Source organism: Streptopelia decaocto (genome assembly GCF_964273445.1).
Source record: "Streptopelia decaocto genome assembly, chromosome: 3".
In the NCBI taxonomy this organism is placed as follows: Eukaryota; Metazoa; Chordata; class Aves; order Columbiformes; family Columbidae; genus Streptopelia; species Streptopelia decaocto.
In genome coordinates, this window is record NC_138656.1 from 34404631 (window position 1) to 34427697 (window position 23067).

General features: G+C 45.0%; 1 protein-coding gene across 2 annotated transcripts; it reads right to left on the reverse strand.

Annotated features, from left to right (window-relative positions):
- Positions 1 to 865: 865 nt before the first annotated feature.
- On the reverse strand, positions 866 to 19778 carry RSPH9 (radial spoke head component 9). 2 transcript variants are annotated; one of them, XM_082049343.1, is made up of 6 exons: positions 19457 to 19778; positions 19090 to 19252; positions 18403 to 18532; positions 17699 to 17845; positions 2646 to 2733; positions 991 to 1121 (listed from the first exon to the last, which is right to left on the reverse strand). In XM_082049343.1, the coding sequence occupies exons 1-5, from the start codon at positions 19681 to 19683 to the stop codon at positions 2675 to 2677; spliced, it is 726 nt and encodes a 241-aa protein (XP_081905469.1). In that variant the 5' UTR covers positions 19684 to 19778; the 3' UTR covers positions 991 to 1121; positions 2646 to 2674. The 2 variants fall into 2 exon arrangements, with proteins under 2 accessions (XP_081905468.1, XP_081905469.1); XM_082049342.1 differs by lacking the exon at positions 2646 to 2733 and having other exon boundaries at positions 866 to 1121; positions 19457 to 19772.
- Between the last annotated feature and the right edge of the window lie 3289 nt (positions 19779 to 23067).

Consider the following 23067-nt stretch of genomic DNA (forward strand, 5'->3'; position numbering starts at 1 on the left):
TGCTAATACCTAGCGGCATGGACAGGAATAAAGGGTAAGGATAAACACAGATTACTGAAGAAATCGAATTAGATTATAATGGTTCTTTTTAGCTTTGCCTTGTGAAATGGAAGCCCTACATTCAGCCCCTTGAGCTGGCCAAGATCTTTTTGGTTTGGGAGACAGAGCCAAGACTTCATTAACTACTGAGATAAAATCTTTGGCTGACCTTCTCTATTTTATGAAGCTTTGAAACCTACAGCCCTTCAGAAAGGAAAAGATTTTTTCTCTCTTCTACATACAGAAGTTACTATGTCTTGTAGCCCAAGTAGCTCTGCTCAGTGAGTTTTACTAATGGAGAAGCCACTGGGTTAAACCATTGCTTTGAGGTGAGCTACAATGAGCACACTTTGCAAAGGCCAGGTGATGCCCACAGTTAATTTTTTTCCTGCAGTTTAGTGCCATGTGCTGGAAAAACCCCTCTAATTTTGGTGAAACCTAACATCTGAAAAACAGAACACTCTCTTTAGTGTGCCTTTCTGGAGTTCAGGGTTTAGTAGAGATCTCTTAAAGTGTGCATCAGCTTTCTGCTTTGACTCCAAGGCATGTCATTCATGGGTGACAGCAGGTTTTCATTTGTGTTGTCTCCAAGTGGGTTTTTGTGTATGCATGGTGCCTTTGTAATAAAACAGATGGCCTAGGTTTGATTTCTGACCTAGAGCTTCAACCATCGTGGAAGAAAATGCAATTTGTTCCTATTTAAAGGATCTGCAGTGACACATTACAGGGAATTCAGTCTAGAGTTGAGGGAGGATTGCATACTGTGAAGTCCTAGGAGAAGAATCAGGGCCCAGAGGCCATGTACAATATAATCCTACTCAAAGTGCAGAGGTTTCACACATTTATTAGAACAAGCAATAAAGACAAATATCTGAAGTAAAAAATCTAGATGTTCTCAAGTCCTCGTCCCAGACGGGAGAGTCACAGCATGAAGGGCAGATCTATGTTCTTCTCACCAGTGCCAAAGTAGACATAGCCATATTGCTTGGTCATTGGGACATGGTAGAAGGTTAGTCCCAGCCAGAGCAGGCTCCGCAGCACCACCACAGTGCCTCCCTTCTCTAGCTGGACAGTCCAGGAGCCTGTGTGAGAACATACACAAATGAGTCACTGCAAAGGAGAAAGAGGCGGCATTCCTGGAGCAAGCTGTCACCGTGCTGAGAGGAGGACTACAGCAGGTTCTGCCTGACCAGTTAACAGCGCACAAGGCTGCACTGGAGTTTGTGACACCTGAAAAGGGGAAATTCAGGGAGAGCAGAAACCTTGATGACTTTTCTTCTTTTGTCAGTTCAGCATTACAGGCTGCTTTCATTTCCAGATGTCTGTCTAGTTTCACACAGTAGCATATTCCCATGGCTATGATGCTAATGTCATATGCGTCACAGGAAGGGACTCCTGGAGCTCCAGACTTGTACACTTGATCCCTAGGAGAGGCTACAGCTATTCTTGGCTGCTTCTGAGTGGGCAGCAGTTACTCTAATAAGCTCTGCCACCTACTTGGTCTGGCTAATAGCTACAGAGAGCCAAGACAAGCTGTAGCAATCCTGCATAGGTATGAAATGTCTTCTTAAAATAAATTCGTAGCATTAGTAGTAGGAAGAAGGTGTTTTCCTGCTCCATAGAAGACTGGTTTCCCTGGTGCAGTGACTGGGAAAGAGGAAGAAGGAAAAATGTAAAGCAGAGTGTTTCCTATCTCAGAGAAACTTACAGAAAAGGTTAATTCTCTGCAGTCTTTCTTGGCTCCACCATTGAAGAGGATGTGCGTGGTAGGGGCAAAGGGATTAGTTTTCGCATTAATTTGGCTTTGGCTCTGCGGAGGAGATTCAGAGCCAGTGTGAAAATGTAATTTCTCCTGGATGCGAGGAGCTCTGAGCCACTGAGTATTTGTTTTGCTCTGACACTACAGCCTGGGAACAATGCCGGAGGGGAGGGGGCTGGAGCATCAGCTTGGATTCAGTGCCAGAGGGCAAGGAGCTCCCAGGAGAAGAAAATACCAGCTTCAGCACCAAAATCAGTAATGCCTAGAGGCTACAATGTAGGGAACAAGGTTTCTGCTGAATCTCCATCTAAAAGCAAAAGCAGCAAGCCCAAATAAAAGAAAATGCAGTTGGAGCAGTCAGGCTACAACTGGCCTAGAGTCAAGCAGTCAGCCTATCTGCACCCAAAGCCAAAATCTGTCAATTCCAGAGTAAGCAGAAAGCCAATAATGTGTTGGGCCAGTTAGATGGTATTCATGCTTGTAGATAATTTTAGGCTCATCAGTTTGTGCTGTGACTCATGCTTACTCATGTCATGGTTAGCCTGGGGAAGGGCTTCTGTGATTGCTGTCAGCTGCTGGTTCTCCCTCTCCCACTAACTTCTGCCTCGGCCAATTTCAGTCACATCCGACCAAGGGCAGAGGGGCTTTAACACCACAAGTTCCTACAGCAGGTCTCCACAGGACATGGCCCAGGGGTTGACTGCAGCTCCTGAAGCTATTTGTTTGGTCTGCCTGCAGCTGCGAGGAAGCACAGGCTGTTTGGCTTGCCTGGCAGCCAAGAGGCAGCAGCTGGCTGCGCAATCGGTGTTTGCCGAGTTTTGGGCTCTTGCACACTCACTCACAGTACCTGTCATCTCTTAGGCAGTTCACAGCAAACTACGGTAGTTGAGGGCTTGACGGAGGAGGGAGGTTGAAGGGAAACGTATATATGGTGGCTGCAGAATCAGAAAAGAACAACACAGTTTAAAGCCATCTAAAACCAGGTGTCGAGAATTGTGCTGCTGACCTGTTACCTACCTCTTATCTTTGTATTTCTGTACTTTTCAAAAGTTTATTGGACACCGTTATTTCCCCTGTCTCCTTTAGTAGCAAGTTTCACAGGTTTGTTATACCGTAATAGGCACAACATAAGTCCTGTGTTATCTTTAATCTGTTACCTTTTAAAGTACCTTCTTCAGTTATGTGCAAACATGGAACTAAATGAACAGCAGGAACAGGTGCCTGACAAACTGACTCTGGCTGCAGGACAGAAGTACAAAAGAGACATTCACAGCCTTTAAAGACTCGGGAGATTTCTGCACTGGAGAGCTTGCTTCTGACTCACTCGGCTCCGTGTTTCCACTAAAGACAAACAGCTGGAATCACAGTAAAGCAAAACACTACTTAATATAGAGCAGGATCAGTACAGGTGTGTGCCATCTTTTCACCTTCCTTGTGCTGTGACATTCTTTACACAGGTCCTACTTAAAACACAAGCTAGTGTCTTTTTCAGGCAGTGGCTTCACATACAAGGTAACCCAAATCTCCCATGCAGTCTCTCCAGTGTCACTCTCATGGACACAAACTGGACTGGATCTTCGTCATACCTGGCGTAAAAACACATATTATGGTTCAGCCACTGGGATTACAAATTCTGACTGACTGACTATGTCTCTGACAAAATCTGTATGTTCTTAAGAAACTTCACTGCTTGGGTAGCATGGAAACCCAGCTAGGGAGCAACTCACTATAAGGCAGATCATCCAGTGACTGAAACACTACAGCCATGTGCTGCCAAAGGACAAGCTTTCAAACAGTTTCTTGAACTTGACAAGTTTTTAACATTTGCTAGTGGCAGTAGCTAGACTATGTGTAGGGGTGTTGAGCAACAAATGGCAAGCAAATAGGTCTGAACGTAATTGTGACAAATTACTTTTTCCATTTCTCCTTTGAACATTGAACTGACTTTGATTTCAGTGCAGGTTTTTCACAGCTTGAACTGCAGAAATGATCTGCAAGCCCTTCATCCAAATACTTGTGGTTCTTGCTGCAGCTTTACACACTGGTTTGCAGGAGGGACTGTAAACTTTTGGAAGAGTTTCTCTGACAAAAAGATAATGGAATGAGGAGCTCTCATCATCTTTGATTTAGGACCAGTCCACTGAGAAGCAAGTCTGTCAAGAGTAGGACTGTGCCTTGCCTTGCTGGGTGGTGAAAGCCTTTAGGGATTATCTAGTTTGTAATGCCTCCCAACATACTGGAAGCATCCAGCAGCCTAAGTACATGTGATAGCTTGTATATGTATGTAAATGTACACAGATGAACCCTCTGCCCCCAAACTATTTACAAAGAAGAAAAAGAAATGCCTGGAGCATGACAAGTGGGAAAAGTGAGAGGGAAAACAGGGATATTAATGCTATCAGGAACTATATCTGGATTCAGACTTGTTTTTGTTGGACAAATTCACAGAGAAGGTAAAGTAAATCAAGTTCAACTTGATTAAAGACCCATACCTATGCTCTGAGGCAATACAGTACATGGATCCATGATCTCAGAACCTTTACCCAGTGTCACACAGGCTTATCAATCTCTGCAGAGTATTCATCAGCAGTTAACTGTGCTGATCAAAGGAACTTCCCATACACCTTCACACCTGGCAGAAATGAACAGATGTAATTGAAGACAGCTCCATTCACTTTTATGCTAGATCTGCATTCACTTTTATGCAGTGATGTGCAGCTGCTTCATTTCCCTGCCATCTGTCCAAGCTATAAGCTCTCAAATTTGTCTTTTCATAAATGTGAGACCTTTGGGGAATTTTAAGTTGTTCACTTTCCAGCTCCTCTCTGACCATTGATTCTGCATCTAGTTCTATGTAAGTACAGACAACAAAGTTTTGTCAATGCTGCATAAGTCTTCCTGTGAAATGAGGCCCTGAACAAAACAACCAGGTTACTTAAGGGCAATCCCAACCAGACCAACACAACATAGGTTGATGACAGGAAAAATTATAAGAAACTGCCTGAAACTGCAATGCTATTTTCATTCAGATCCTGTTTTCAGCTAGAATGATGATTAGTCATAGAGCTGCTCTTTTTTCTGCATTGCCAAACAGCAGCAGTAGTGCCACCTTCCACCTTTTACTAACCAGATAACTGGGGACATTTTTCTAACCCAGCTATCAAAGGTGATTTATTCAGTATACTTTTCCAGACTGTACTTTTGCAACACACCAAACCTATTCAGAAACTGCATTTGATACACAGTGTTGCTGTCTGCCTCCTAAGAAGGCACCACATTAAAGTTCTGGAATCTGTCTGCTTATTCTGGTCCTTTTCTTTAAAGGAAGAAATTAGGGCCCATTATCTCAGTACTTATTTTTTTCCATACCTCACCACATTAGCAGCATTTGAGGAAATGGCCCAGAAAACAATATTTGAAGTCAGGAGACATGGAGAAGATTGCTCTTCTTGAAAGACTGAAGACAATTGTATTTTCTTCCATCACAGTTCAAATCTCACAATCTTCAAACAACAGGATGCCTTTTCCAGCCCATCTTTCTTGTAGGAGTTTGAAATAATGTCATAAATCATTCTAAAAGTACTTTAATCAGTAGCTAATGACCAGTATGAAATAATAGCTTAAAATGAATATGCCTTCCTACTTCAAGAGAAAGCCTATAAATGCATTTAATAATACAATATAAAAAGGGATGAGGAGAATAATGAAAATTAAATGCTGCTTTTATCCTTTTTATTTTTTTTAACTTCCCTCCTATTACAAATGGTTCTTTGAGTAAAATCATTGCATAGGTAGATGTAGGTCTGTATGGCTATAAAAATGCAGAAGCACGATGCTGAGATCAAATTCTTTCTAACATTAGCTCAGAATACCCCATGGCAGTCCCTTTGCTCATCAGTACCCCTGTGTCAGACAACATGTCTGTTACTGTGAAGTTGGGAAACCCAGAGCATCGCTCTTCGTGGTATAACAAGACTCCTAGATAAAAGTTTTCAGGAAAAAAAAAAAAAAAATTATTTGCATTGGAGGGAATACAACTAGGACTAAGAGACAGCAAGTAAAAGCTGGCTTTCCTAGAGTTAAATACTGATTTTAACTTGCATATACATGTGAACTGTAGCCTGTATTGTCTCTGAATTAGGCAGCTGAGTTAACTTCACTCATCACGCAAAGCTGAGGTGCAGGGAACTGGAGGTCATTGCTCTCACGCTAGAGATCTCTCACAGTAACACTGCTCTGGTGAGGTTTCCATTCTTCAAAATACTTTTTCTTTAAACAGCAAGTTAATTCTTAAGCTGCACCCAGCAAATCTAAGGATGTCAGGCACTGTCTGTGCTGAAACTATTGCCTGTTGCTGCTCCAGAAGGGAAGGGAGGGAGCTGCTGTGTGGGAGGAAAGAGCATGGGAAAAATATCCACTGGATGTAGATCTGGAGCTTCCTATTCCCTCTTTGGATCGGGCTGCAGCCTCCACCCTCCAAACACAGGCAGGAATTCTGAGGAGTTCCTTACATCTTTCCCAAACAAGAAAGTGCTTTGAAGATCCTGATGCTCACCCAGTGTTAAACCACTGCCTTTTTTATGGCTCTTCAACAGCTGCCAGGACACCAGGGCTGAATTTCAAAAGTCAACCTCCTTCTCAGCTTCTTCTTCCTTTCCAGTCGCCAATAGAAATCCCTGTCTCATTCCCCACGTCTGTCTCAGCTACAGGCTGAATCTTGTAATTCACAGAGGCAATAGGGTGCGTGAGACGTTAGCTTTTAAACAAAAGCCTTTTAAGTGGGTTGTTTGCAGAAGAACTTTCCTGCGGTAACTGGTCCACTTTCAGTATGACCTCTCATAACATTGCTGCTCTGGAGGTGATTCAGCAATGCCTCATTTCAGCGCAAGCTTGAGAAGAAACAGCTCTAAGAGCTAGACAGCCTGATACAGAGGCTCCATGTCACAAAAGCTCGCAGAGGGTCATAAAAGTGACATTATCAATTGCTCTGCAAAGGAGGAGATGTCTCAAGGGAAAAGCAGCTACAGCATGGTTGCACTTACCATTAACACAGTGTGTTGTCGCAAGAGCAGGTTATAACGTATCTTGCTGCAGTCAGTCCTGAGTGAGAGTGAAGTACTGAGCTATAGGACAAATATGAACACCCAGAGAGGGGCAACAGAACTGTTTCCCTTTGCAAAAGCAGCCGCTGCTTGGCTGTGTGACCCCAAGCACTTAGCTCTGACAAAGCTACGCTACGCCCATGGGATTTAGTTTCCATTCCACTCCAACAGAAAATCCTACACTGGGAAGAGCTTCCTACTTCTAATTTGCTGCCTGTAGGGAACAAAGACAAATTGCCAAGCAGAGCAGCTGTAATGAAAGGTCACCTGTGCTCTGGCTCTTAACAAATTTCGCCACACAGATGTTTCACACACAGCCCACCAGCCAGAAGGACACATCCAAATACTCTTATGTGGGCTCAAACTCCTTCATGCCACTTACTGACTGCAAACTAATTCTCTTTCATTTGCATGACACACCACCTGCACCCCATATGTTAACACTCTTATCAGTATCTCCAATTCCCCATATAACTATTTAATAATAATTAAATAAAAACACAGACTGGTTGCAGGTTCAGTACTATTTTAAAAAGCCACCAGAGCCAGGAAAGCACAGCTTAAAACCAGTCAGGTGCTGCCAAGCAGCTCTCGCTTGGTCCTAATGCCTGCCACCTCTTTGACACACAAATACAACCATGCCCAAACCTCAAAGTAAAACGATCCTACTTCAGAGGCTTTTTCTCTCCGTTATCCTCTCCCATTGGGGATGCCTCTGCAGCACAAATGATTAAGACAGGCCTGGGCCTTTCGTTGACACACAAAATACCTGTTCCTGCTGACAAGGAAGATCCAGGGATTGCAATGTTGTCCTCGGTGCACCGTATTCAGGTGCGTCCAAGTACTAGGTGAAATTCAGGCCATACTTAGACATCTGACAACAGTGCTGCTTAATCCAGTTGAAGCAGCCTTTGCCCTCAAACCCTTATTCCCCCCCCCTCATCACTCTTCCATCATAGAGACCACAAAAGTTCTTATTTACTGCTCAGTGAACCAGGTCAGGGAAACAATCTAGCTGAAAAATAGTCTAGCCAAAAATAAAGTTATTTTTCCAGCTGGAATCTGGCTACACAGCCAGCAATGCCAACACAAAAGAAAGGACAATACACAGACATAAATGAGCAGCAGAGAATGGGAAGGACTGAAAAAGCTAGCACAGAGGTAATGCACATCAAATTACAGCCTCCCTTATAGCCTGGTTAGTTGGCCCTTTAGTCCTAAATCCACCTGATAATTAGAATAGAGCTAGAATCCTTTTTACTTTTCTGTTGTTGTTATCAAGAAAAAGATGCAGACTTTGCACAGAAAGCATCCAGAATAAAGATTCGGAATGGAGCTGTGCGCTAGAGGAAACAGCAAGACCATATGCAATGAAAACTTAAAAGGAGTAGGAAAACTGATTAAAATCCCTGTTATTTGGATTCTGACAACTGCAATACAGATCACTGTATCTTGCGTCTTCTGTGGTAAATTTAGAAATCTGAGTGGCAAAGCACCCTCCTTCCGAAGCACAAGTTTACGCTGGATCTCGTCACACTCCATATTTCTTGTTCAGCTAGTCGCTGTGGAAACGTTTTTGGAGCGTGCCAGGAGTCACGTAGCATCTACCTGGGGAGCCGCTGCATTAATCCGTCACCTTCGTGGGCTTCTCTGAGCCCATTGGTTGGTAGGAAGAAAAAGGAGTCTCTCGCCCCTCCCTGCTCGGAATGAAAGACGCTTCCTCTAAATCTTGCTACAGGATTTCAGGCTCAATTCAGCTTCTTTGGGGCTTTTGTCACCAAACAAATGTGATGTCTTTGAAAGAAAGATTAACAGTTTGATGAAAGGATGCAATGGACAGCTTTGTTCTAGCCCGCTTCCCCCTAGAGCTTTCGGTCACTGTCACTTTCTTACCCACGGGAGAATATCTGTCTGACTCTCAGAGGAGATTATGGCCACCTTGTAAGATTTTGCCTCTCCTGATAACAAAGCTCTGGCCACTTTGAGGAGCTGATAATGATGAACAGGGGCTGGATTAGGGGCCAAGAACCTCACATTGATCTCTGAATTCTGAGAGAACACAAAGCAGTCGATGCAGGGATTCAAAACCCACCACATACTTAGAGCACATCCAATTCACTCTCCTGCAGGAGGGGCAAGGCTACAAGCCCTGTCAGTCCCCCAGTTGTACTTCTTACCTCATCAAAGTAGCAGGGCTAGTTAAAAGGGCTTAGGACCTGGAACAGATGGCACAGATTATAAACTGTCAATATTTTCATACTAAACTAGATACTATTCTAGCCCAAATTACCTGAAGAGTTTACCAGTTTCTGAGAAGACTGTCAGACTGAGCATACCACACAGCACAGTGCAGCTGTGTCAATACTCAAGCTAATTCTGAACACTGAAGATGGCTAAGCATCTTCGAGTACCTGGGATAGCCTGTCTCTGCACAGCACAACTGCTCTACAAATACACCACAGATCAACTGCAATCAACTACACACAGCCACACACCCCTTCAGCATGCAGAATTTCAATCCATGTGATATTTGTGTACAGTAAAAAAAGACAACGCCTGTTGACTCCCTCCCTGCAAAAGTTCTATGGCCAAAGGGGCAGCAAACAGCAAAGGAAAGCTATATGCAGGGCTGGCACCGATGCCAACTGCTGCACAGGAAGAACTGCCACTCCTGACATGGAGCACCTTCAGAAACAGATCACTCCTAGCAAAAGCTGACCTTGTTCTGACTTCAGTGACACACAGACTGCCCTAGGCTTTCCCCTGCAAGTAATTTTTCATCATTCCCTGGAGAAAGGGTTTGGCCAAGGCTGACTGATGTGGTTGTAACAATTTCTGGTTCTAAGAGTCTTTACCAGCATTTTCCATCAGTTCGGCAAGAAGTTCATCTCCTTTTCATGTCCAGTGAACCAAGAGCTGAAATGGAGATGGGGTCGGCGATGATTTCTTTTACTGAGGAGGAAAAAACTTTAAACACAATCCCTGGAAAGCTGCTATGAAGACTCAGCTCCTGTCCTCATTCTTTCACTGCAGCAGTCAGGAGGGCGAAGAACTCCACCACAGCTCTCAGTTGATGGGCAGCCCTGCTCTGGTGTAAATTCATCCAAGGCCTCTGATTAAACAAGCCCCCTGAGGTGATACAGACCTAGGGCCCAAAAGCAGTGAATGCACTGCTTTATAACTCATAGACACAAAGCCCAAGGAAAACAGACTCCTTTCCAGAAATCAAGGCAGGCCATGGATAGCCAGTCAGAAGCTATCTGGCTCTGGAGTCCTCCTGCTGTGCTGCCACATGGGAGGTTCCAGTCTCATCTTGAACTCCTGAGCTGGCAGTGCCCCCACTGCAGGAGGGACAACATCTTGTGTTGCTCCCAGACAGCTCTCTTGGGTCACTGCAGGAGTGGCCTTATAGCCTCTAAAGGCTCCCCAATCCATACATTACTAGCAAAAATGAAGAGTGTCTCTGCTTTTGAATGATGCAGGAGACATGCTTATTTGTTTGTCTATGACCACTGCACGCCTGTGATCACTAAGGATGCTAAGAAAGCTATCAAAAAGCCCAGTGACCATTCCAAAAATTGCCTAAGCTTGGAAGGGACAGACCCTCTTCTCCATACCTGCAGTTCAGGAGGTCAGTATACCACACACAGTCTGGAAATTCAGGCCATACCTTCTCCTCAATTTGATGCTGCTCTTGGTGCTTTTCTTTCTCATTTTACTTTTCTGTGGTTCCCTTTTCTGTGCTCAGCACTGACAATGCTGGCACCATAGTGCACCCTGCTGGAAGGTAGCAGCTACGGCCACCCTAGAATTATTTCTAGGGATGGCTGACTTCAGTTTTAACAGAGAAATTCAGGTACCAATGCTCTAACTAGTAACCCCTTGAGCCAGCTATTCAGATCAGTTCCCACATGTGAAAGCTGACTGTTCTATGCACATGGATCTGTTTTACTTCTTCTGTACCACTGTATTATAATACTTGTTTGTCAAAACCACTTCTATAAATGTCAGGTAACTCCATGGGATACTGCAACTCAGTTTCACACATAACAAGCCTAAGGACCAGGAACAAGGGCAGCTGTGAGCCTTGCTAGGTATTTTGGTTTACATTTTGGCTACCTCTTTTTATCCTTGCTAACACGAAACTCTCATTCATTATGGCTCTTTTAGTTTGGATTTCAGTGAGACAGCTTGAAAAGCCTTGTCCCCGTGTGGCTCTTGGCAGGCTAAGAAGTAAAGTGCTCTTGCTCTCAGCTTTCACAGAGCTGGGGAGGTGCTGCTTATTGTTAAGCAATGAAAGAGGAGGGCTCAGGTCACATCTGTGAAATGTTAGCAGAGAAGGGAGGCTGGGTGAAAGTAGGTGGCCAGCACAGCACAGCACTCCGCTGGATTTTGCAAGGCCACTGGGGAGATAGGCAGCCATTTGTCTTAGAGCCCTGATAACAGGCCGACTTGCTCTCTGCTGGCTAGCTGGGGGTTGTAAATACCTCTGCAGACACAGGCTCTTCAAATGGCTGGAGACGGAGGCTGATAGGGGATTAATCGCCCGGAGGCGGGTCAAAAGGGAGTTAATTAGCTCTGTTAATGCATGGAGATAAAGCAGGTTTGTGTCTCCTGGTCTTCTTCCTCCCTTTCTACCTACCTTTGGGGCATCCAAGATGGGGCTACCAAAATGTCCTGTGAGAGTGGCTAAAGGAAACTGTCTCCCACTTAGAAATGCAACCTCTCCATCTTAAGGGGCCCATTAAACACCAGCTTTTGCTAAACCACTAAAGAGCGTGCTAATAAAGCTCAGAGGACAGGAGGTTAGTGTTCTAACCCCAGCTACTGTTCAGCAAGCTTACAGAAAGGCTAGTGCCCAAAGTACTCAGCCAAGGAAATAGCCACAAATGCCTTTGTCTGTAATGCTGTTTAAGGAATGCTCCAAAACCACTGCACATTCAGGTGAAGAAAGAGAGCTACAAACTAAATGGCTGTCACTTCCTCCACAGTCAAAATGGTAAAGGAGGCACTGTTCTTCCTCCTCTAGCTGAATCTTGAAACAGCAAGGAGACAAGACTCAGTATGATCCATCATGCCACTGTATACCCACTTAGAATGATGCTATAAAATCTCCCAGCATTACAGAGTCAGCAATTACATCTGAGAGGTCTCAGCTCCATGGTTTACTCTCTACAATGGAGAGCAATCAGTCAGGAATCTCCTCAGTCCTCTTTTGAGCCCATCACAGTTCAGGAAGCAAAGTCAGCTGTGCTTAGAGTCACTGTCTCAGGAACCCACTGTCACCTTTTTGTTATTGTCACTGACAATAAAAAAGCCCAAGCTAAACATCACGCTCCACAGCTGTTGTCAAGTTTACAGCTAGGTGTACCAGGAAATCGTCTGTTCTGAATTCCTACATACCACTGCCCATTAAACTGAACTCAGCTACTCATGTCTGTGACTAGCATTGGGCTAAAACATAATTCCCAAGATATCCAGCATGATGCTAAGACACTAAGAACCACAGACTCATCCATTGCACTTGCGAGCTGGTAATCATTTCACTGTTCAAACTTGCACCTAATTTTTCATTTTAGTTTTTCTGGCTGTAATTTTCAGCTGCTGGTTACTGCTATACTAAATAGATCTTCAGTACCCAACACTTAAACTCCATGGAGTATTTATACAGTGTAATGCAGTCATTCTCATGTTCTTTTCCATAAGATAAACAGGTTGAACTGTTTATGTCTCTCACCAGTCCTTGAATCATTTTGTGATTCTTTTCTGCAACTCTCCAGTTTTGCAACATGCAGTAATCCAGTTCTGATTCCACTAACAGAATACGCAAAAGTAAAGTCACCTCCCTGTTCTGATTTGCTACGCCCTTGTTCATAAATCCACAGATCGTATTAGCCTTTTAAGTCTCAGGATCAGACTGGGAGCTGATGTTCAGTGGGTTGTGCATGGATTTCCTTTCAGAGCCTCAGCTTCCAGAACACGTCTGGCTTCCAGTCCCTGCTCTTAGATACACAATTTTGCAGGTAGCTACATCAAAATATACTTTAAGTAAGCACAGGTTACCAGATCTCTTTAGCCGTCTTTCCCTTGTCATAATTTGTCTCTCGGCCAATCCTTTACTTCTAGATCATTCAGAAATAAATTGAAGAATATCAATACTGGCACTGGTCCCAGCTGAAGCCCCTTTTGACCCCTTCCATAAATACGCCCATCCAGTGATTTCTGAGTCACAACCACTAATCAAGATAAGTTTAGGGGAATATTTCTGCAATGCTGGGATTTATTAAAGATCAGCATTGTAAGTATGCCACAAGTCTCCTGAGATAATTATTTCAGCATTAACTTATCTGGCTCTGCCATTTTCATTTTTTGATGAACAGAAAAGGTTGCCTTTAGCAAATAGTCTGAAAACTGTCTGAAATAGTATTTTATTTTCTTCATTTGATGTGAGTCAGCATTCTTTCAAAACAAACTGGAAAAAAAGTATTGAGCATTTCTGCCCTTCCACATTCTTATCAGCCTTTTACCATTCCACTTTAGTGAAAGTTTCCAGTACTATGCTTTTTTTTCCTCTGAATGTACTTGAAAAAAATCCTCCTTATAGTTGCCATGGATTACTCCAGGTTATCCTGGCCTCCTTTGTCATTTTCTACTCATGATCAACTCCAATTTCTGTCAGTCATCAGTTGTTCCCAACTTCCTGCATTTCCTTTTTTTTTTTTTAATTCTAATTCCTACTTGTACTCCACCAGTGACTGTGGTAGGCTTTTAGGCAAAAGCAGCTATTTCTTGACTGGGAGTCATGACTTTTGAATAAATTCTTCTCATAGCAATCTAATTTCCACTCATATTTTTTCCTATCTCCATTTTTCTTTCCCTTTGCCTCTGACATACCTCTCCTCCTCTATCAGTTTTTAACAGTGCCCTGTTGGTGTCCCTTATCTCCATATCAAAGTGATCTGAGTCAGGAATCTGTAACAGACCTTCAGACTCAAGTTATTGCTTTTCTGAATGGTAGTTTGAGAGTGCCAAAAAGCTGAATTCTCCGTCCCCTATTTTGCTCCTTGCCAAGCTTTCTATTCTACACTAGTATAATACCTTAGGCTTTCTCTCATCCCCTTCGTTTATCCACACAGAATATAGCATTGCCTGACCATGATCACAGTAAAATCACCCTTCTCCCTCCATGTTCATTCTCCCCACAACGCCACTGCCTGGCAAGTGACTATTATCTCATATCTACACAACCTTATGTCATCAAGTGAAAATGCTGCAGGCATGCTAGGAATTATTGCTATTTGCTTTGCCATTCCATTATCTACAAGCACACGTAAAACTGCCACAACTCGAGTTCCTGAAACGCTACCGCCCAGGGTGCTGCTCCGCGCAGCAGAAAGAACTATGCTGGCAATCTGCCAGCAGCTGAAAGGCTACATCTAATTGTGCATAAAGTTGAGCAGATTGTCTGCTTAGACTAGAGCAAACAAGCCTATCTTTAATGCAGACATATGGCCAGCAAAACCTACAGATCCCAGCATGCAATATTCTGGCCAGCTGGCCATTTGGATCAGAATGAAGCATTACATGATCTGATACTGTGGTGACAGAAGATTAGTATCACAACCCCTCCATGTTCAAAACTCATGAGTCAGGCCACTCAAATTAGTGAGTTTGGCTCACAGACCTGGAAATTTTAAAGGGGATAAACCAATTGAATTTGCTTTTAAGACAGAGTTCACATTCTCCCACTTTTCTCTACAATCATTTTTTTAAAGTAATTTTTTAATAAAAGCTAAGTCACACAATCACTTGCCTCTGGGAGCTGAGACACAAAGAAAAAACAGACTCACAGTATGGTTAGGGGAGGAGCAGCAACATATTCTGAACTCTTAAAATGCACAGATAACCTGATAAATAGACACACAGACAGAATCTGGAACCTGCAATCACCACAGATATCACTGGTAAAGATAGGGTGGCAGACAGTTTTGTTATAAAACTCCAGGTTTTCCAATCTAGCACTAAACTCTCTGCTTTTACCACTGTTTCCTTTATTCAACCCAGTTTTAACTTCCTTTCTTCCCACCTCTCAGCTGTCATATAAAATCTTGTCTCTGCCTCCAACTTTCCATTCTGTAAGACACCTCTGCTCTCCTATAATGACACACCATACATTTCATGACAGTTACCCCCTTGACAGCTGTCACAGATGTTCAGCCTCCAATTAATAAAGAAAACTATTCTAACAGAGATGTTACTTTTAGACAGGTTAAAATCAGCCCTTAATCACTCAGTCCTGTTCTTTAGATCTTTTAAGATGCTTGGGGAATTCTAGCCAATGCAGGCTGAGAGCATCACTCAGATACCTCTCGCCCTTGGTCCCCTTTTTGTGTATTTGTTGAGGGCAGAGACAATTCTGGCTTCAGCCACAATTCTAGATGCAATAGATTTGGAAAATCCTGCTTCTGCTGTGACAATAACTGTTCAAGAGAGGATCTTGCACAGAAAGGCAATAAAAGCTTCAGGTCAAAATAAGGGGATTTGCCAGAGCTATGAACAACATGTCAGGAAAACTACAAAGCACTATCTGCTCCGGGTCAGGACCAACACGCACTGGCACAGTTGAGGGAAGGTAGTCCAAGAACCGGAGTTTGAGTGCCTTGCAACCAGGAGTGAGTGACTTTGGTGGAGCCATGCTGATAAAATCAGCAGAAAGCCTGTGTGTGCCCTCTGTTCTTTTTTTTTTCCCCACATTTTCACAAGCAACCAGTACTTGAGGCAACCTGAATGCTTGTTAAAGGGGGATGGGTTGATCTTTAATGTCAGAGCTCCTATCTGCATGTGATAGAGTGCAATTAGAGAGGCTGCATGCCTTGCTGATCCTGTAACCAGTTCCTGTCTTACTTCCTTCGCCTGACAAGCTCATTCCATCAATCCCCAGGTTCAGTCCAAAAAGAGCAGGACAACACAGCCAAGAGCTGCACAGGCACCATGATGAATCTTTTCCTCTTCCATTAAGAAGCACTCAGCTGCACTTGAGCTCAGGTAGCCTTTGAGAGGTAACTTTTTTTTGAGGAGGCAGAGACTTGCGCTAACAGCAACAACCTCCTGAGAAGGGGGCAAAGGTTCACGCTTACACAGACCCCAGGTTGCCACAGGAAGACAAACGTGACAGGGGCACAGCTGAGCCCCACTTTCAGCTACAAGTCAAATTTGATTTAAAGACTTCCACAAAACTGCCTTATTCTGTCTGATATACAGCATGACCTGGCAGTTGCCTGGTCCCTGGAACTAGAAGAGAAACACTGCAGTATGAGATCTGTAACCTTTCCAAGGTGCCATTCTCCATCACAGCTGAAGGTGGCTAAAACCAGCTCTGTGATGCAAATGAGCCTTCAGGCTCTTAGCCCTTGGAGCCTGTTTTCTAGTGTAAACATAGAAAGTATGGCAGATTTATGTCCTGCTGCAGGGGCTCTGTGGTTTCAGGCCTCACAAAATTAAAAAGTCTTCCTACCACAAACCCTAGGAAAAAAGAGGGGAAAAAATGCAAACAGTAGCCATGGCCGAACTACCATACAAAACTGTAGCAAAAATTTTCTTAGGAAGTATCTAAGACTTAACCCCCCTTGCAATACTCCTTTTTGAGTCAAAAGGGCCAACTCAATGGGGCAGTCTATGTAAAATTGTGCGATCTCTCCAGATTACACCTCTGGAAAATGACTGCAGCAAAGACACTCCCGCTAAATTGAACAATGGTTTAGATTTTAGTGCTGTTTATGCTCTGAATAGTTAAAAATGTTAAGAATTCAGGCAGGATCTCACTGGGGTCATTCTCAGTTCTTTTTTTGCCAAAAGAAAGGCTGAGAGATATATATATGTATATGACAAAGTCTGAAAAGCTATTTACAGCATTGGCAATTCACTGTCCTTCCAGCCAGTTCCATCTGGCACAGGCCGCCTACTATCCTATCCTGCTACTCCAGGATAGGAATAAAATAACAAACCTAAATTCTGATTGTGTCCCAAGAATCCTTCTAGACAGCCGGATGTGGAAACACTTGGCCCAAACTGAAAAATGCAGAAAATCAGCAGAAAGCAATTAGAAACAAGTCATTCCCATCTCTTTAGAGAAATATCCTGCCAGAGGAATCCCTGAAAGAGGCTTTAAATACATTTAACAGTTGTCCAACAGAACCATAGAGATGTGAACTGACGACGAATTCCAGAATGCATATCTTCCTTTCTCCTTCCAGAGTGTGTAATCCTGCTAGAGCAGAGATTATTCCACACTACAGCATTTCTAACACAGTTTATCATAGGAAGGTTTGAATTCAGCCTCTCAGAGATATCAGCTTAGTGTTAATGAGAGCCCATTTAGATAAAGAAGAGCAATACCGGGTGGGACAAGAGGTGTGAAATACTTCCAACCACATAAGTTCCCTCTGTCACTGGTGAGGTTATCTCTCCTGGCAGGGACACCAGCTGTCACAGGCTTTACAGAAGTCAGGAGAGATTGTGGCACTCAGGCAGAGGGAGTAACTGCCGGTATGGTCAGAAGACCTGTTGTGAGGATGTGACAGCCCTGGTACACTTACATCTTACCATTTTAAGCATTTATGATCACTTTAAAAAAGGAATTAATTACAATATTTAGTAAAGGATAAAGTTCCTTTACAGATTCACAGGAGCTCTTCCCCAGCCTACCAACTCCACAGTAACCCACACCTTCTCTCAGTGTTTCCCAGGCTACTCAGACTGCCTTTCCCCCCACTGCATCTCTTGATTCTGCTACTTTTACCTTGTGGGATATCATGTTCCAAAGAGTCTAGAAAGTCCGTGGATGGGTCCAGGTCAGCCTTTTCCAGCAGGGTTTTATTCTTCAGGTTAACAGGCTCAGCAAAATGGAAATAGGAGCTTAACTTTTTTGCCTCTGTCAAAGAAAGACCTGCAAACAGCCGTTAGTGACCATTAATACAGTGAGCTGGGCTAACACACATTATACCATCAAATGTCATTTTGTTTCTTTAATGCCCACCGCAGAGGACAGAACCACAGTCTTTCTCCAGTGGACTCCACAGCAGACCAAAGACTTGCCACAAAGGGGTGGCAGTACTCCCTGATGCTCTGCATTGCAGGCCATGCTAACTGCAGTCCCAGGTAAGCAATGGGCACTGAGTCAATACCAAGTCTCTGGGCCCGTTTAGTTACAACTTCTATCTAGATGGAGAATTCACTGCAGCTATGATCACTAAACACTGACATGAACTATACACAGACAAATTAAACTACAGGTTTAATGACTCAGAGCCATTACTGGCTTTCCTCCCACCTTACACAGTTCAATCATGCACCTGAACATTAGTGGCATTGGATGCTCTCCTCATCTTACTCAAGGAAAAAATAAACCTGCAGTCAAGACATCATCTAAAGAAAAAGTCATCTTAATTTACAGCCTTTATGACCAAAGTACAGTTGATCCTGAGAAAGACAATGAGACTTTACCTTCAAAGTTTCTGTTTTCCTGCACAGACCCAAGAGGAGTCTTCACAAATGCTCCCCGAGGGATGATACCAACTGCTCTGTCTATCTGTTCTATCGTAGCTACAAGGCGGGCCTCTTCCTTGATTAGGAGCTTTAAAGAAAAACAGGCAAATTTTAAAGGCAGAGCTTTCCTTGTTGTCATTTCCGAAAAGAAACTCAAAGTGACAACAGAAACCACAACAGTCTCATCAGCTTGGATGGCACTAAGAGGAGGACCACAAATCAAATATTTTTCTCATAAGAATGTGGCTAGGAGCAGTCAGTCTATAGAGACTCATCAGAGAATTAACTGTCCCTCCATTCATCCTTTCCTCCCTCTCAATTAAGCTACTTGTGACTTGTCTATTCAGTTTTAAAGAAGGGTACCTGCAGTTCCCATGCAAAGCTTCAGGCACAGCAGTGGCAATCTCTACCAGTTGTGCATAACAAAACATAAAGGAGAACAAATATTTCTGGGCTGTGTCTAACCCCAGGAGTAACCAAACTAAAAGTTCAATCAAGAAACCATTGCTACACAATGACAGCAAAGAGGAAACTGTGTGTTCTTCCTGAGCACAAGCTCAGGCTACTCAGGAGGAGCCACCACCTGTGCAGTGTGAGGGGTACAACCGTAGCAAAGAGAGTTCGGAAGTGGTTTGCTGTATTTACCTCCTTACCGTCTTCTATCAATCCTTCAGCATCTTCTGCATTTATCTCAGGGTTCTCATACTCAAAAGAAGGATCCCCCTGGAAACGACCCTTCAGCTGCTCAGCCTGCGCAACCATCTCCTTGGTGGCTGGTGGCAGGAGGTTCCACTCCACGCAGTTCAAGCTGTCAGCGACAAGCACAACCAGGAGAACAGGGCTCGATGCAGCCTTGCCAGGCCCCTCGGGGCACAGCGAGGCTCCCACCGGGACAGCTGGGACGCCGTTCCCCACCAGCCCCCAAACCGGCCTCCCGAGGGCTCCCCGTCCCACCTCCCCAGGGAGGAGCCCGTCCCCGGCCCGCAGCGGCGGTGAGGCCCGGCCTCCGCACCTGTAGAGGCGGCTGCGGGGAGCGGCGCGGTCGGGCCCCAGCCCCTCGGCGATGTAGTAGGCGCCGCGCACGCCCTGGATGCAGCCCCAGAACCAGACCCGCTCGAAGCGGTAGTCGCGCTGGAGGAGCAGCAGCGAGCTCCCCAGCACCGCCCGCTTCTCCGGGCTCAGCCCCGCGCCGCCGCCGGCCACCAGCTCCAGCCCGGCGGGCAGCAATGCCGCCTCCATGGCGGCTCCGCGTCGCCGTTGCCAGGCAACCGTCGGGCGGGCGGGCGCCGCGCCGTTGCCGCAGAGCTGAGGTCAAAGGTGAGGGTGGGCTTCCGCTGGAGGGAACGGCCCGAAACGTCAATCAAAGTCAGCGCCCTGGCAACGACGGGGGGGGGAAACGGCGCCGCCATGGCAACGGCGGGTCCCGCCTCTCCACTGCCATGGAAACGGCGCCGGTGGGTGCAGACGGACAATGGCGGCAGCTCGGAGCCGCCGCCGCCGGCGGGGCGGCTGGTGCCGGGCCCCCCACCCGTGGGAGGGCGGCCGGCTCGGGCTGAGGGCTCCGCCGGGAAAGCCCCGCGGGAGGGGAGCCCTAGTGCCACCGTAGCTCAGCGACTGAGCAGAGACAGAGCGCTGGCACAGCTGCCGCCTGGGCCCGGGCCTTCCCTTCGCGGGGAGCTGAGGAGAGCGGGGCAGCCAGGGCGAGGAGGCTGCGCGCCCGCTGGGGAGCGGCCGGCGGCTTCCTCTGGAGCAAGGAAGGAGAAAACAGGGCCCGGGAGAGCCCGCGGGCAGCTGCCTGTCAGGTAGATCGGGCTGTAGCAGCCCCATGTAACGCTCACCCCGTCCTGACACCCGGAGACACTGAGAAGCAGCAACTCCTTCAAAGTGTATTTAGAAGTGGCTGTGCTGCATAGGAGTTCCTCAATTTCAAGGGGCCCAAATCCACCGGTAAATCCAAAAAGCAGGTGGACGTACAATTATATCGCATCTTAGCTGGGATACCACAAAGAGCTCCATTTCCCTCATTTCTTGTGTGAACAGCAGCACAAAAAGAAAAAAAAAAAACTCTGAATCGTACCAGTTACAGTATCGTTTTTACTGATCTTATTTACCTCATGTACATCTACAAATACATGACATTTATAAATTGCAACCTTTAAATCACTCTTTAGGAGCTCATTTTGCTGAATCACGTACAGACAGACGTCCACGAAACAGCTCCTGCTCTAAAAATCTTGCAGTCTGGCTTAATACAAAATGCAATAAGTAAGTAATGAGATTGTGCAGCTGCCTAGACAAATAGAATTTTTGTTTGGCATCTTCAGGAAGTTTAAGCCTTTATATGTCTGCATTATATAAATAAATATATGTGTATGCACTTACACTTAAATCCATTGTCACATCATAAATTCTTGGATTTCTCTTTCATCCATTTCCTGTTCACTTCTAAGGAAAACACTGATCCTGGAACCACTGCCTGTAACAGTTGTCACCTGCTTGCCTGTCAAGTGAGACGTTTAATGAGCTGCACTGCACACAATCTGACCCATTAGTTTTACTTACACTGCACAAAAAGCGACTCAGATTCCTGAAGGTTAACCACCTCTCTTTGACATGAATCGGGCAGAACACACAGGAGTGACCGCAAACTTTTTGTCCATGCTGTCACCTACCACTGTGCCACAGTCTGATATTCTCTGTGGGAATAGGAATTTTCAGGCTTTGTAAACTCATTTAATCACCAATCTCTCTAGAACCGTGTGTTAATATTTTATGTTACAGCTATTATCTGGCCACTAAACAGTAGAACTGCAAAACAAACTCATTTCTTAGAAGCCACAGAGGCAACCTGAGACCATAATGAATTTCTGCCACTGTCAACCACAGCTGGATTCAAACCAGATGCTAACAGCTGAGAGGCTTTTTAGACTGTTATGGATCTTCTAAACCACCCAGTCTCCGGTCTTTGCCTGTCCTGACTGAAGATTATCAAAAAGGAAATCTTTAGCTTAAGCAAATTCTTCCTGGTTCAGTAAAGTTGGGTGGGTAACTGTACTCTGCCTTGCTTTGTCTTGACCCCAATTACTAAACAGTGATAAGGATCGGGAAGTAAGTGGTTCTATTATTTAACAAATGAAAGGTCAAAAGCGCTGCTATTCAGCAAGGTCAAAGGTTACCATCACTGTTGCTAAACAGTTTGTAAGCGGTTTCTCCCATCCCTCGACATCTCAGGCTCGAAGAAGGAGCTGCTGGAGAGGAGGGAAGGGAGGCAGCAGCAGCACTCAGCCAGCTACCGGCTGGGTGGCTCTTCTTGGAGACCTGCTTCAGGGGGTCAAGGTGTCGTGCCCCAGCAGTGCACAGCAGCTCCTGTCTTTGCCCAGAACAATGCACGTACCCTTGTGCCAAACAGCTTCAGCTCCTCGCAGCTCCACCCTGTTAGAGCTGGCATCTTTCTGGGTGAGAAATTGAACTTGGGTTTCCTCACACTCATCTTAGGGAAGGTACTGAAGCTCACAAAACTATTTGCAGCATCAGAGTTAAGCACCTTGAAATACATGTAAGTTACTGCTAAAGTGCACAGGGGCTCTTGTATGCTTGCATGTCTTTACAAAACAATTGAAAATACTTTTACTGATGTAGTAGGAAATTAGCCCATCTTCCTTCATGTTCTTTAGTATATCTCATCTCAAGAGAAAGAAAAAATAATTATTAATCCATGTCATCATTTCTGCTGGTACAGAGTAAGAGGGCTGCCCTCAAAGTAGTAATGCAAAACAACTGTCGTACTATCTCGGGTGTCTGTTAGGCTGACACTGCTCGCAAGTTATACTGCTATTGGTCATCCGGATCACTTCTTTGTACAGTGAGGACAGTCTGAAGTTAGTCCTGATGCATCAAGAAATAGATCACACAATCATAGAATACATTGGGTTGTAAGGGACCTTCAAAATTCATCTAGTCCAACCCCCCGGCCATGAGCAGGGACATCTTCAACTACATCAGGTTGCTCAGAGCCCCATCCAGCCTGGTCTGGAATGTCTCCAGGGATGGGGCATCTAGCAACTCTCTGGGAAACCTGCTCCAGTGTTTTACCACCCTCATTGTAAAAAATTTCTTCCTCATGTCTAGTCTGAATCTCCCTTCTTTTAGTTTAAAAACACTACCCCTTGTCTTGCCACAACAGGCGCTGCTAAAAACTCTGTCCATCTTTCCAACAGGCCCCTTTTCAGTACTGAAAGGCAACAACAAGGTCTCCTTGGAGCCTCCTCCAGGCTGAACAACCCCAACTCTCTCAGCCTTTCCTCATAGGAGAGGTGTTCCAGCCTTCTGATCATCTTGGTGGCCTCCTCTGGCCCCTCTCCAACAGGTCCATGTCTTTCCTGTGCTGCGGGCTCCAGAGCTGGATGCAGCATGCCAGGTGGGGTCTCACTGGAACAGAGAGGCAGAATCACCTTCCTTGACCTGTTGGCCACACTCATTTTGATGCTGCCCGTATTGGCCTTCTAGACTGAAGGCGCACATTGCCAGCTCATGTCCAATCTGTCACCCAGATAGGGGTTATTCCTCCCAGGCATGATGAATATAAACTCATTCCTCCCAGGTGTGTTGAATATAAAGTCTGAT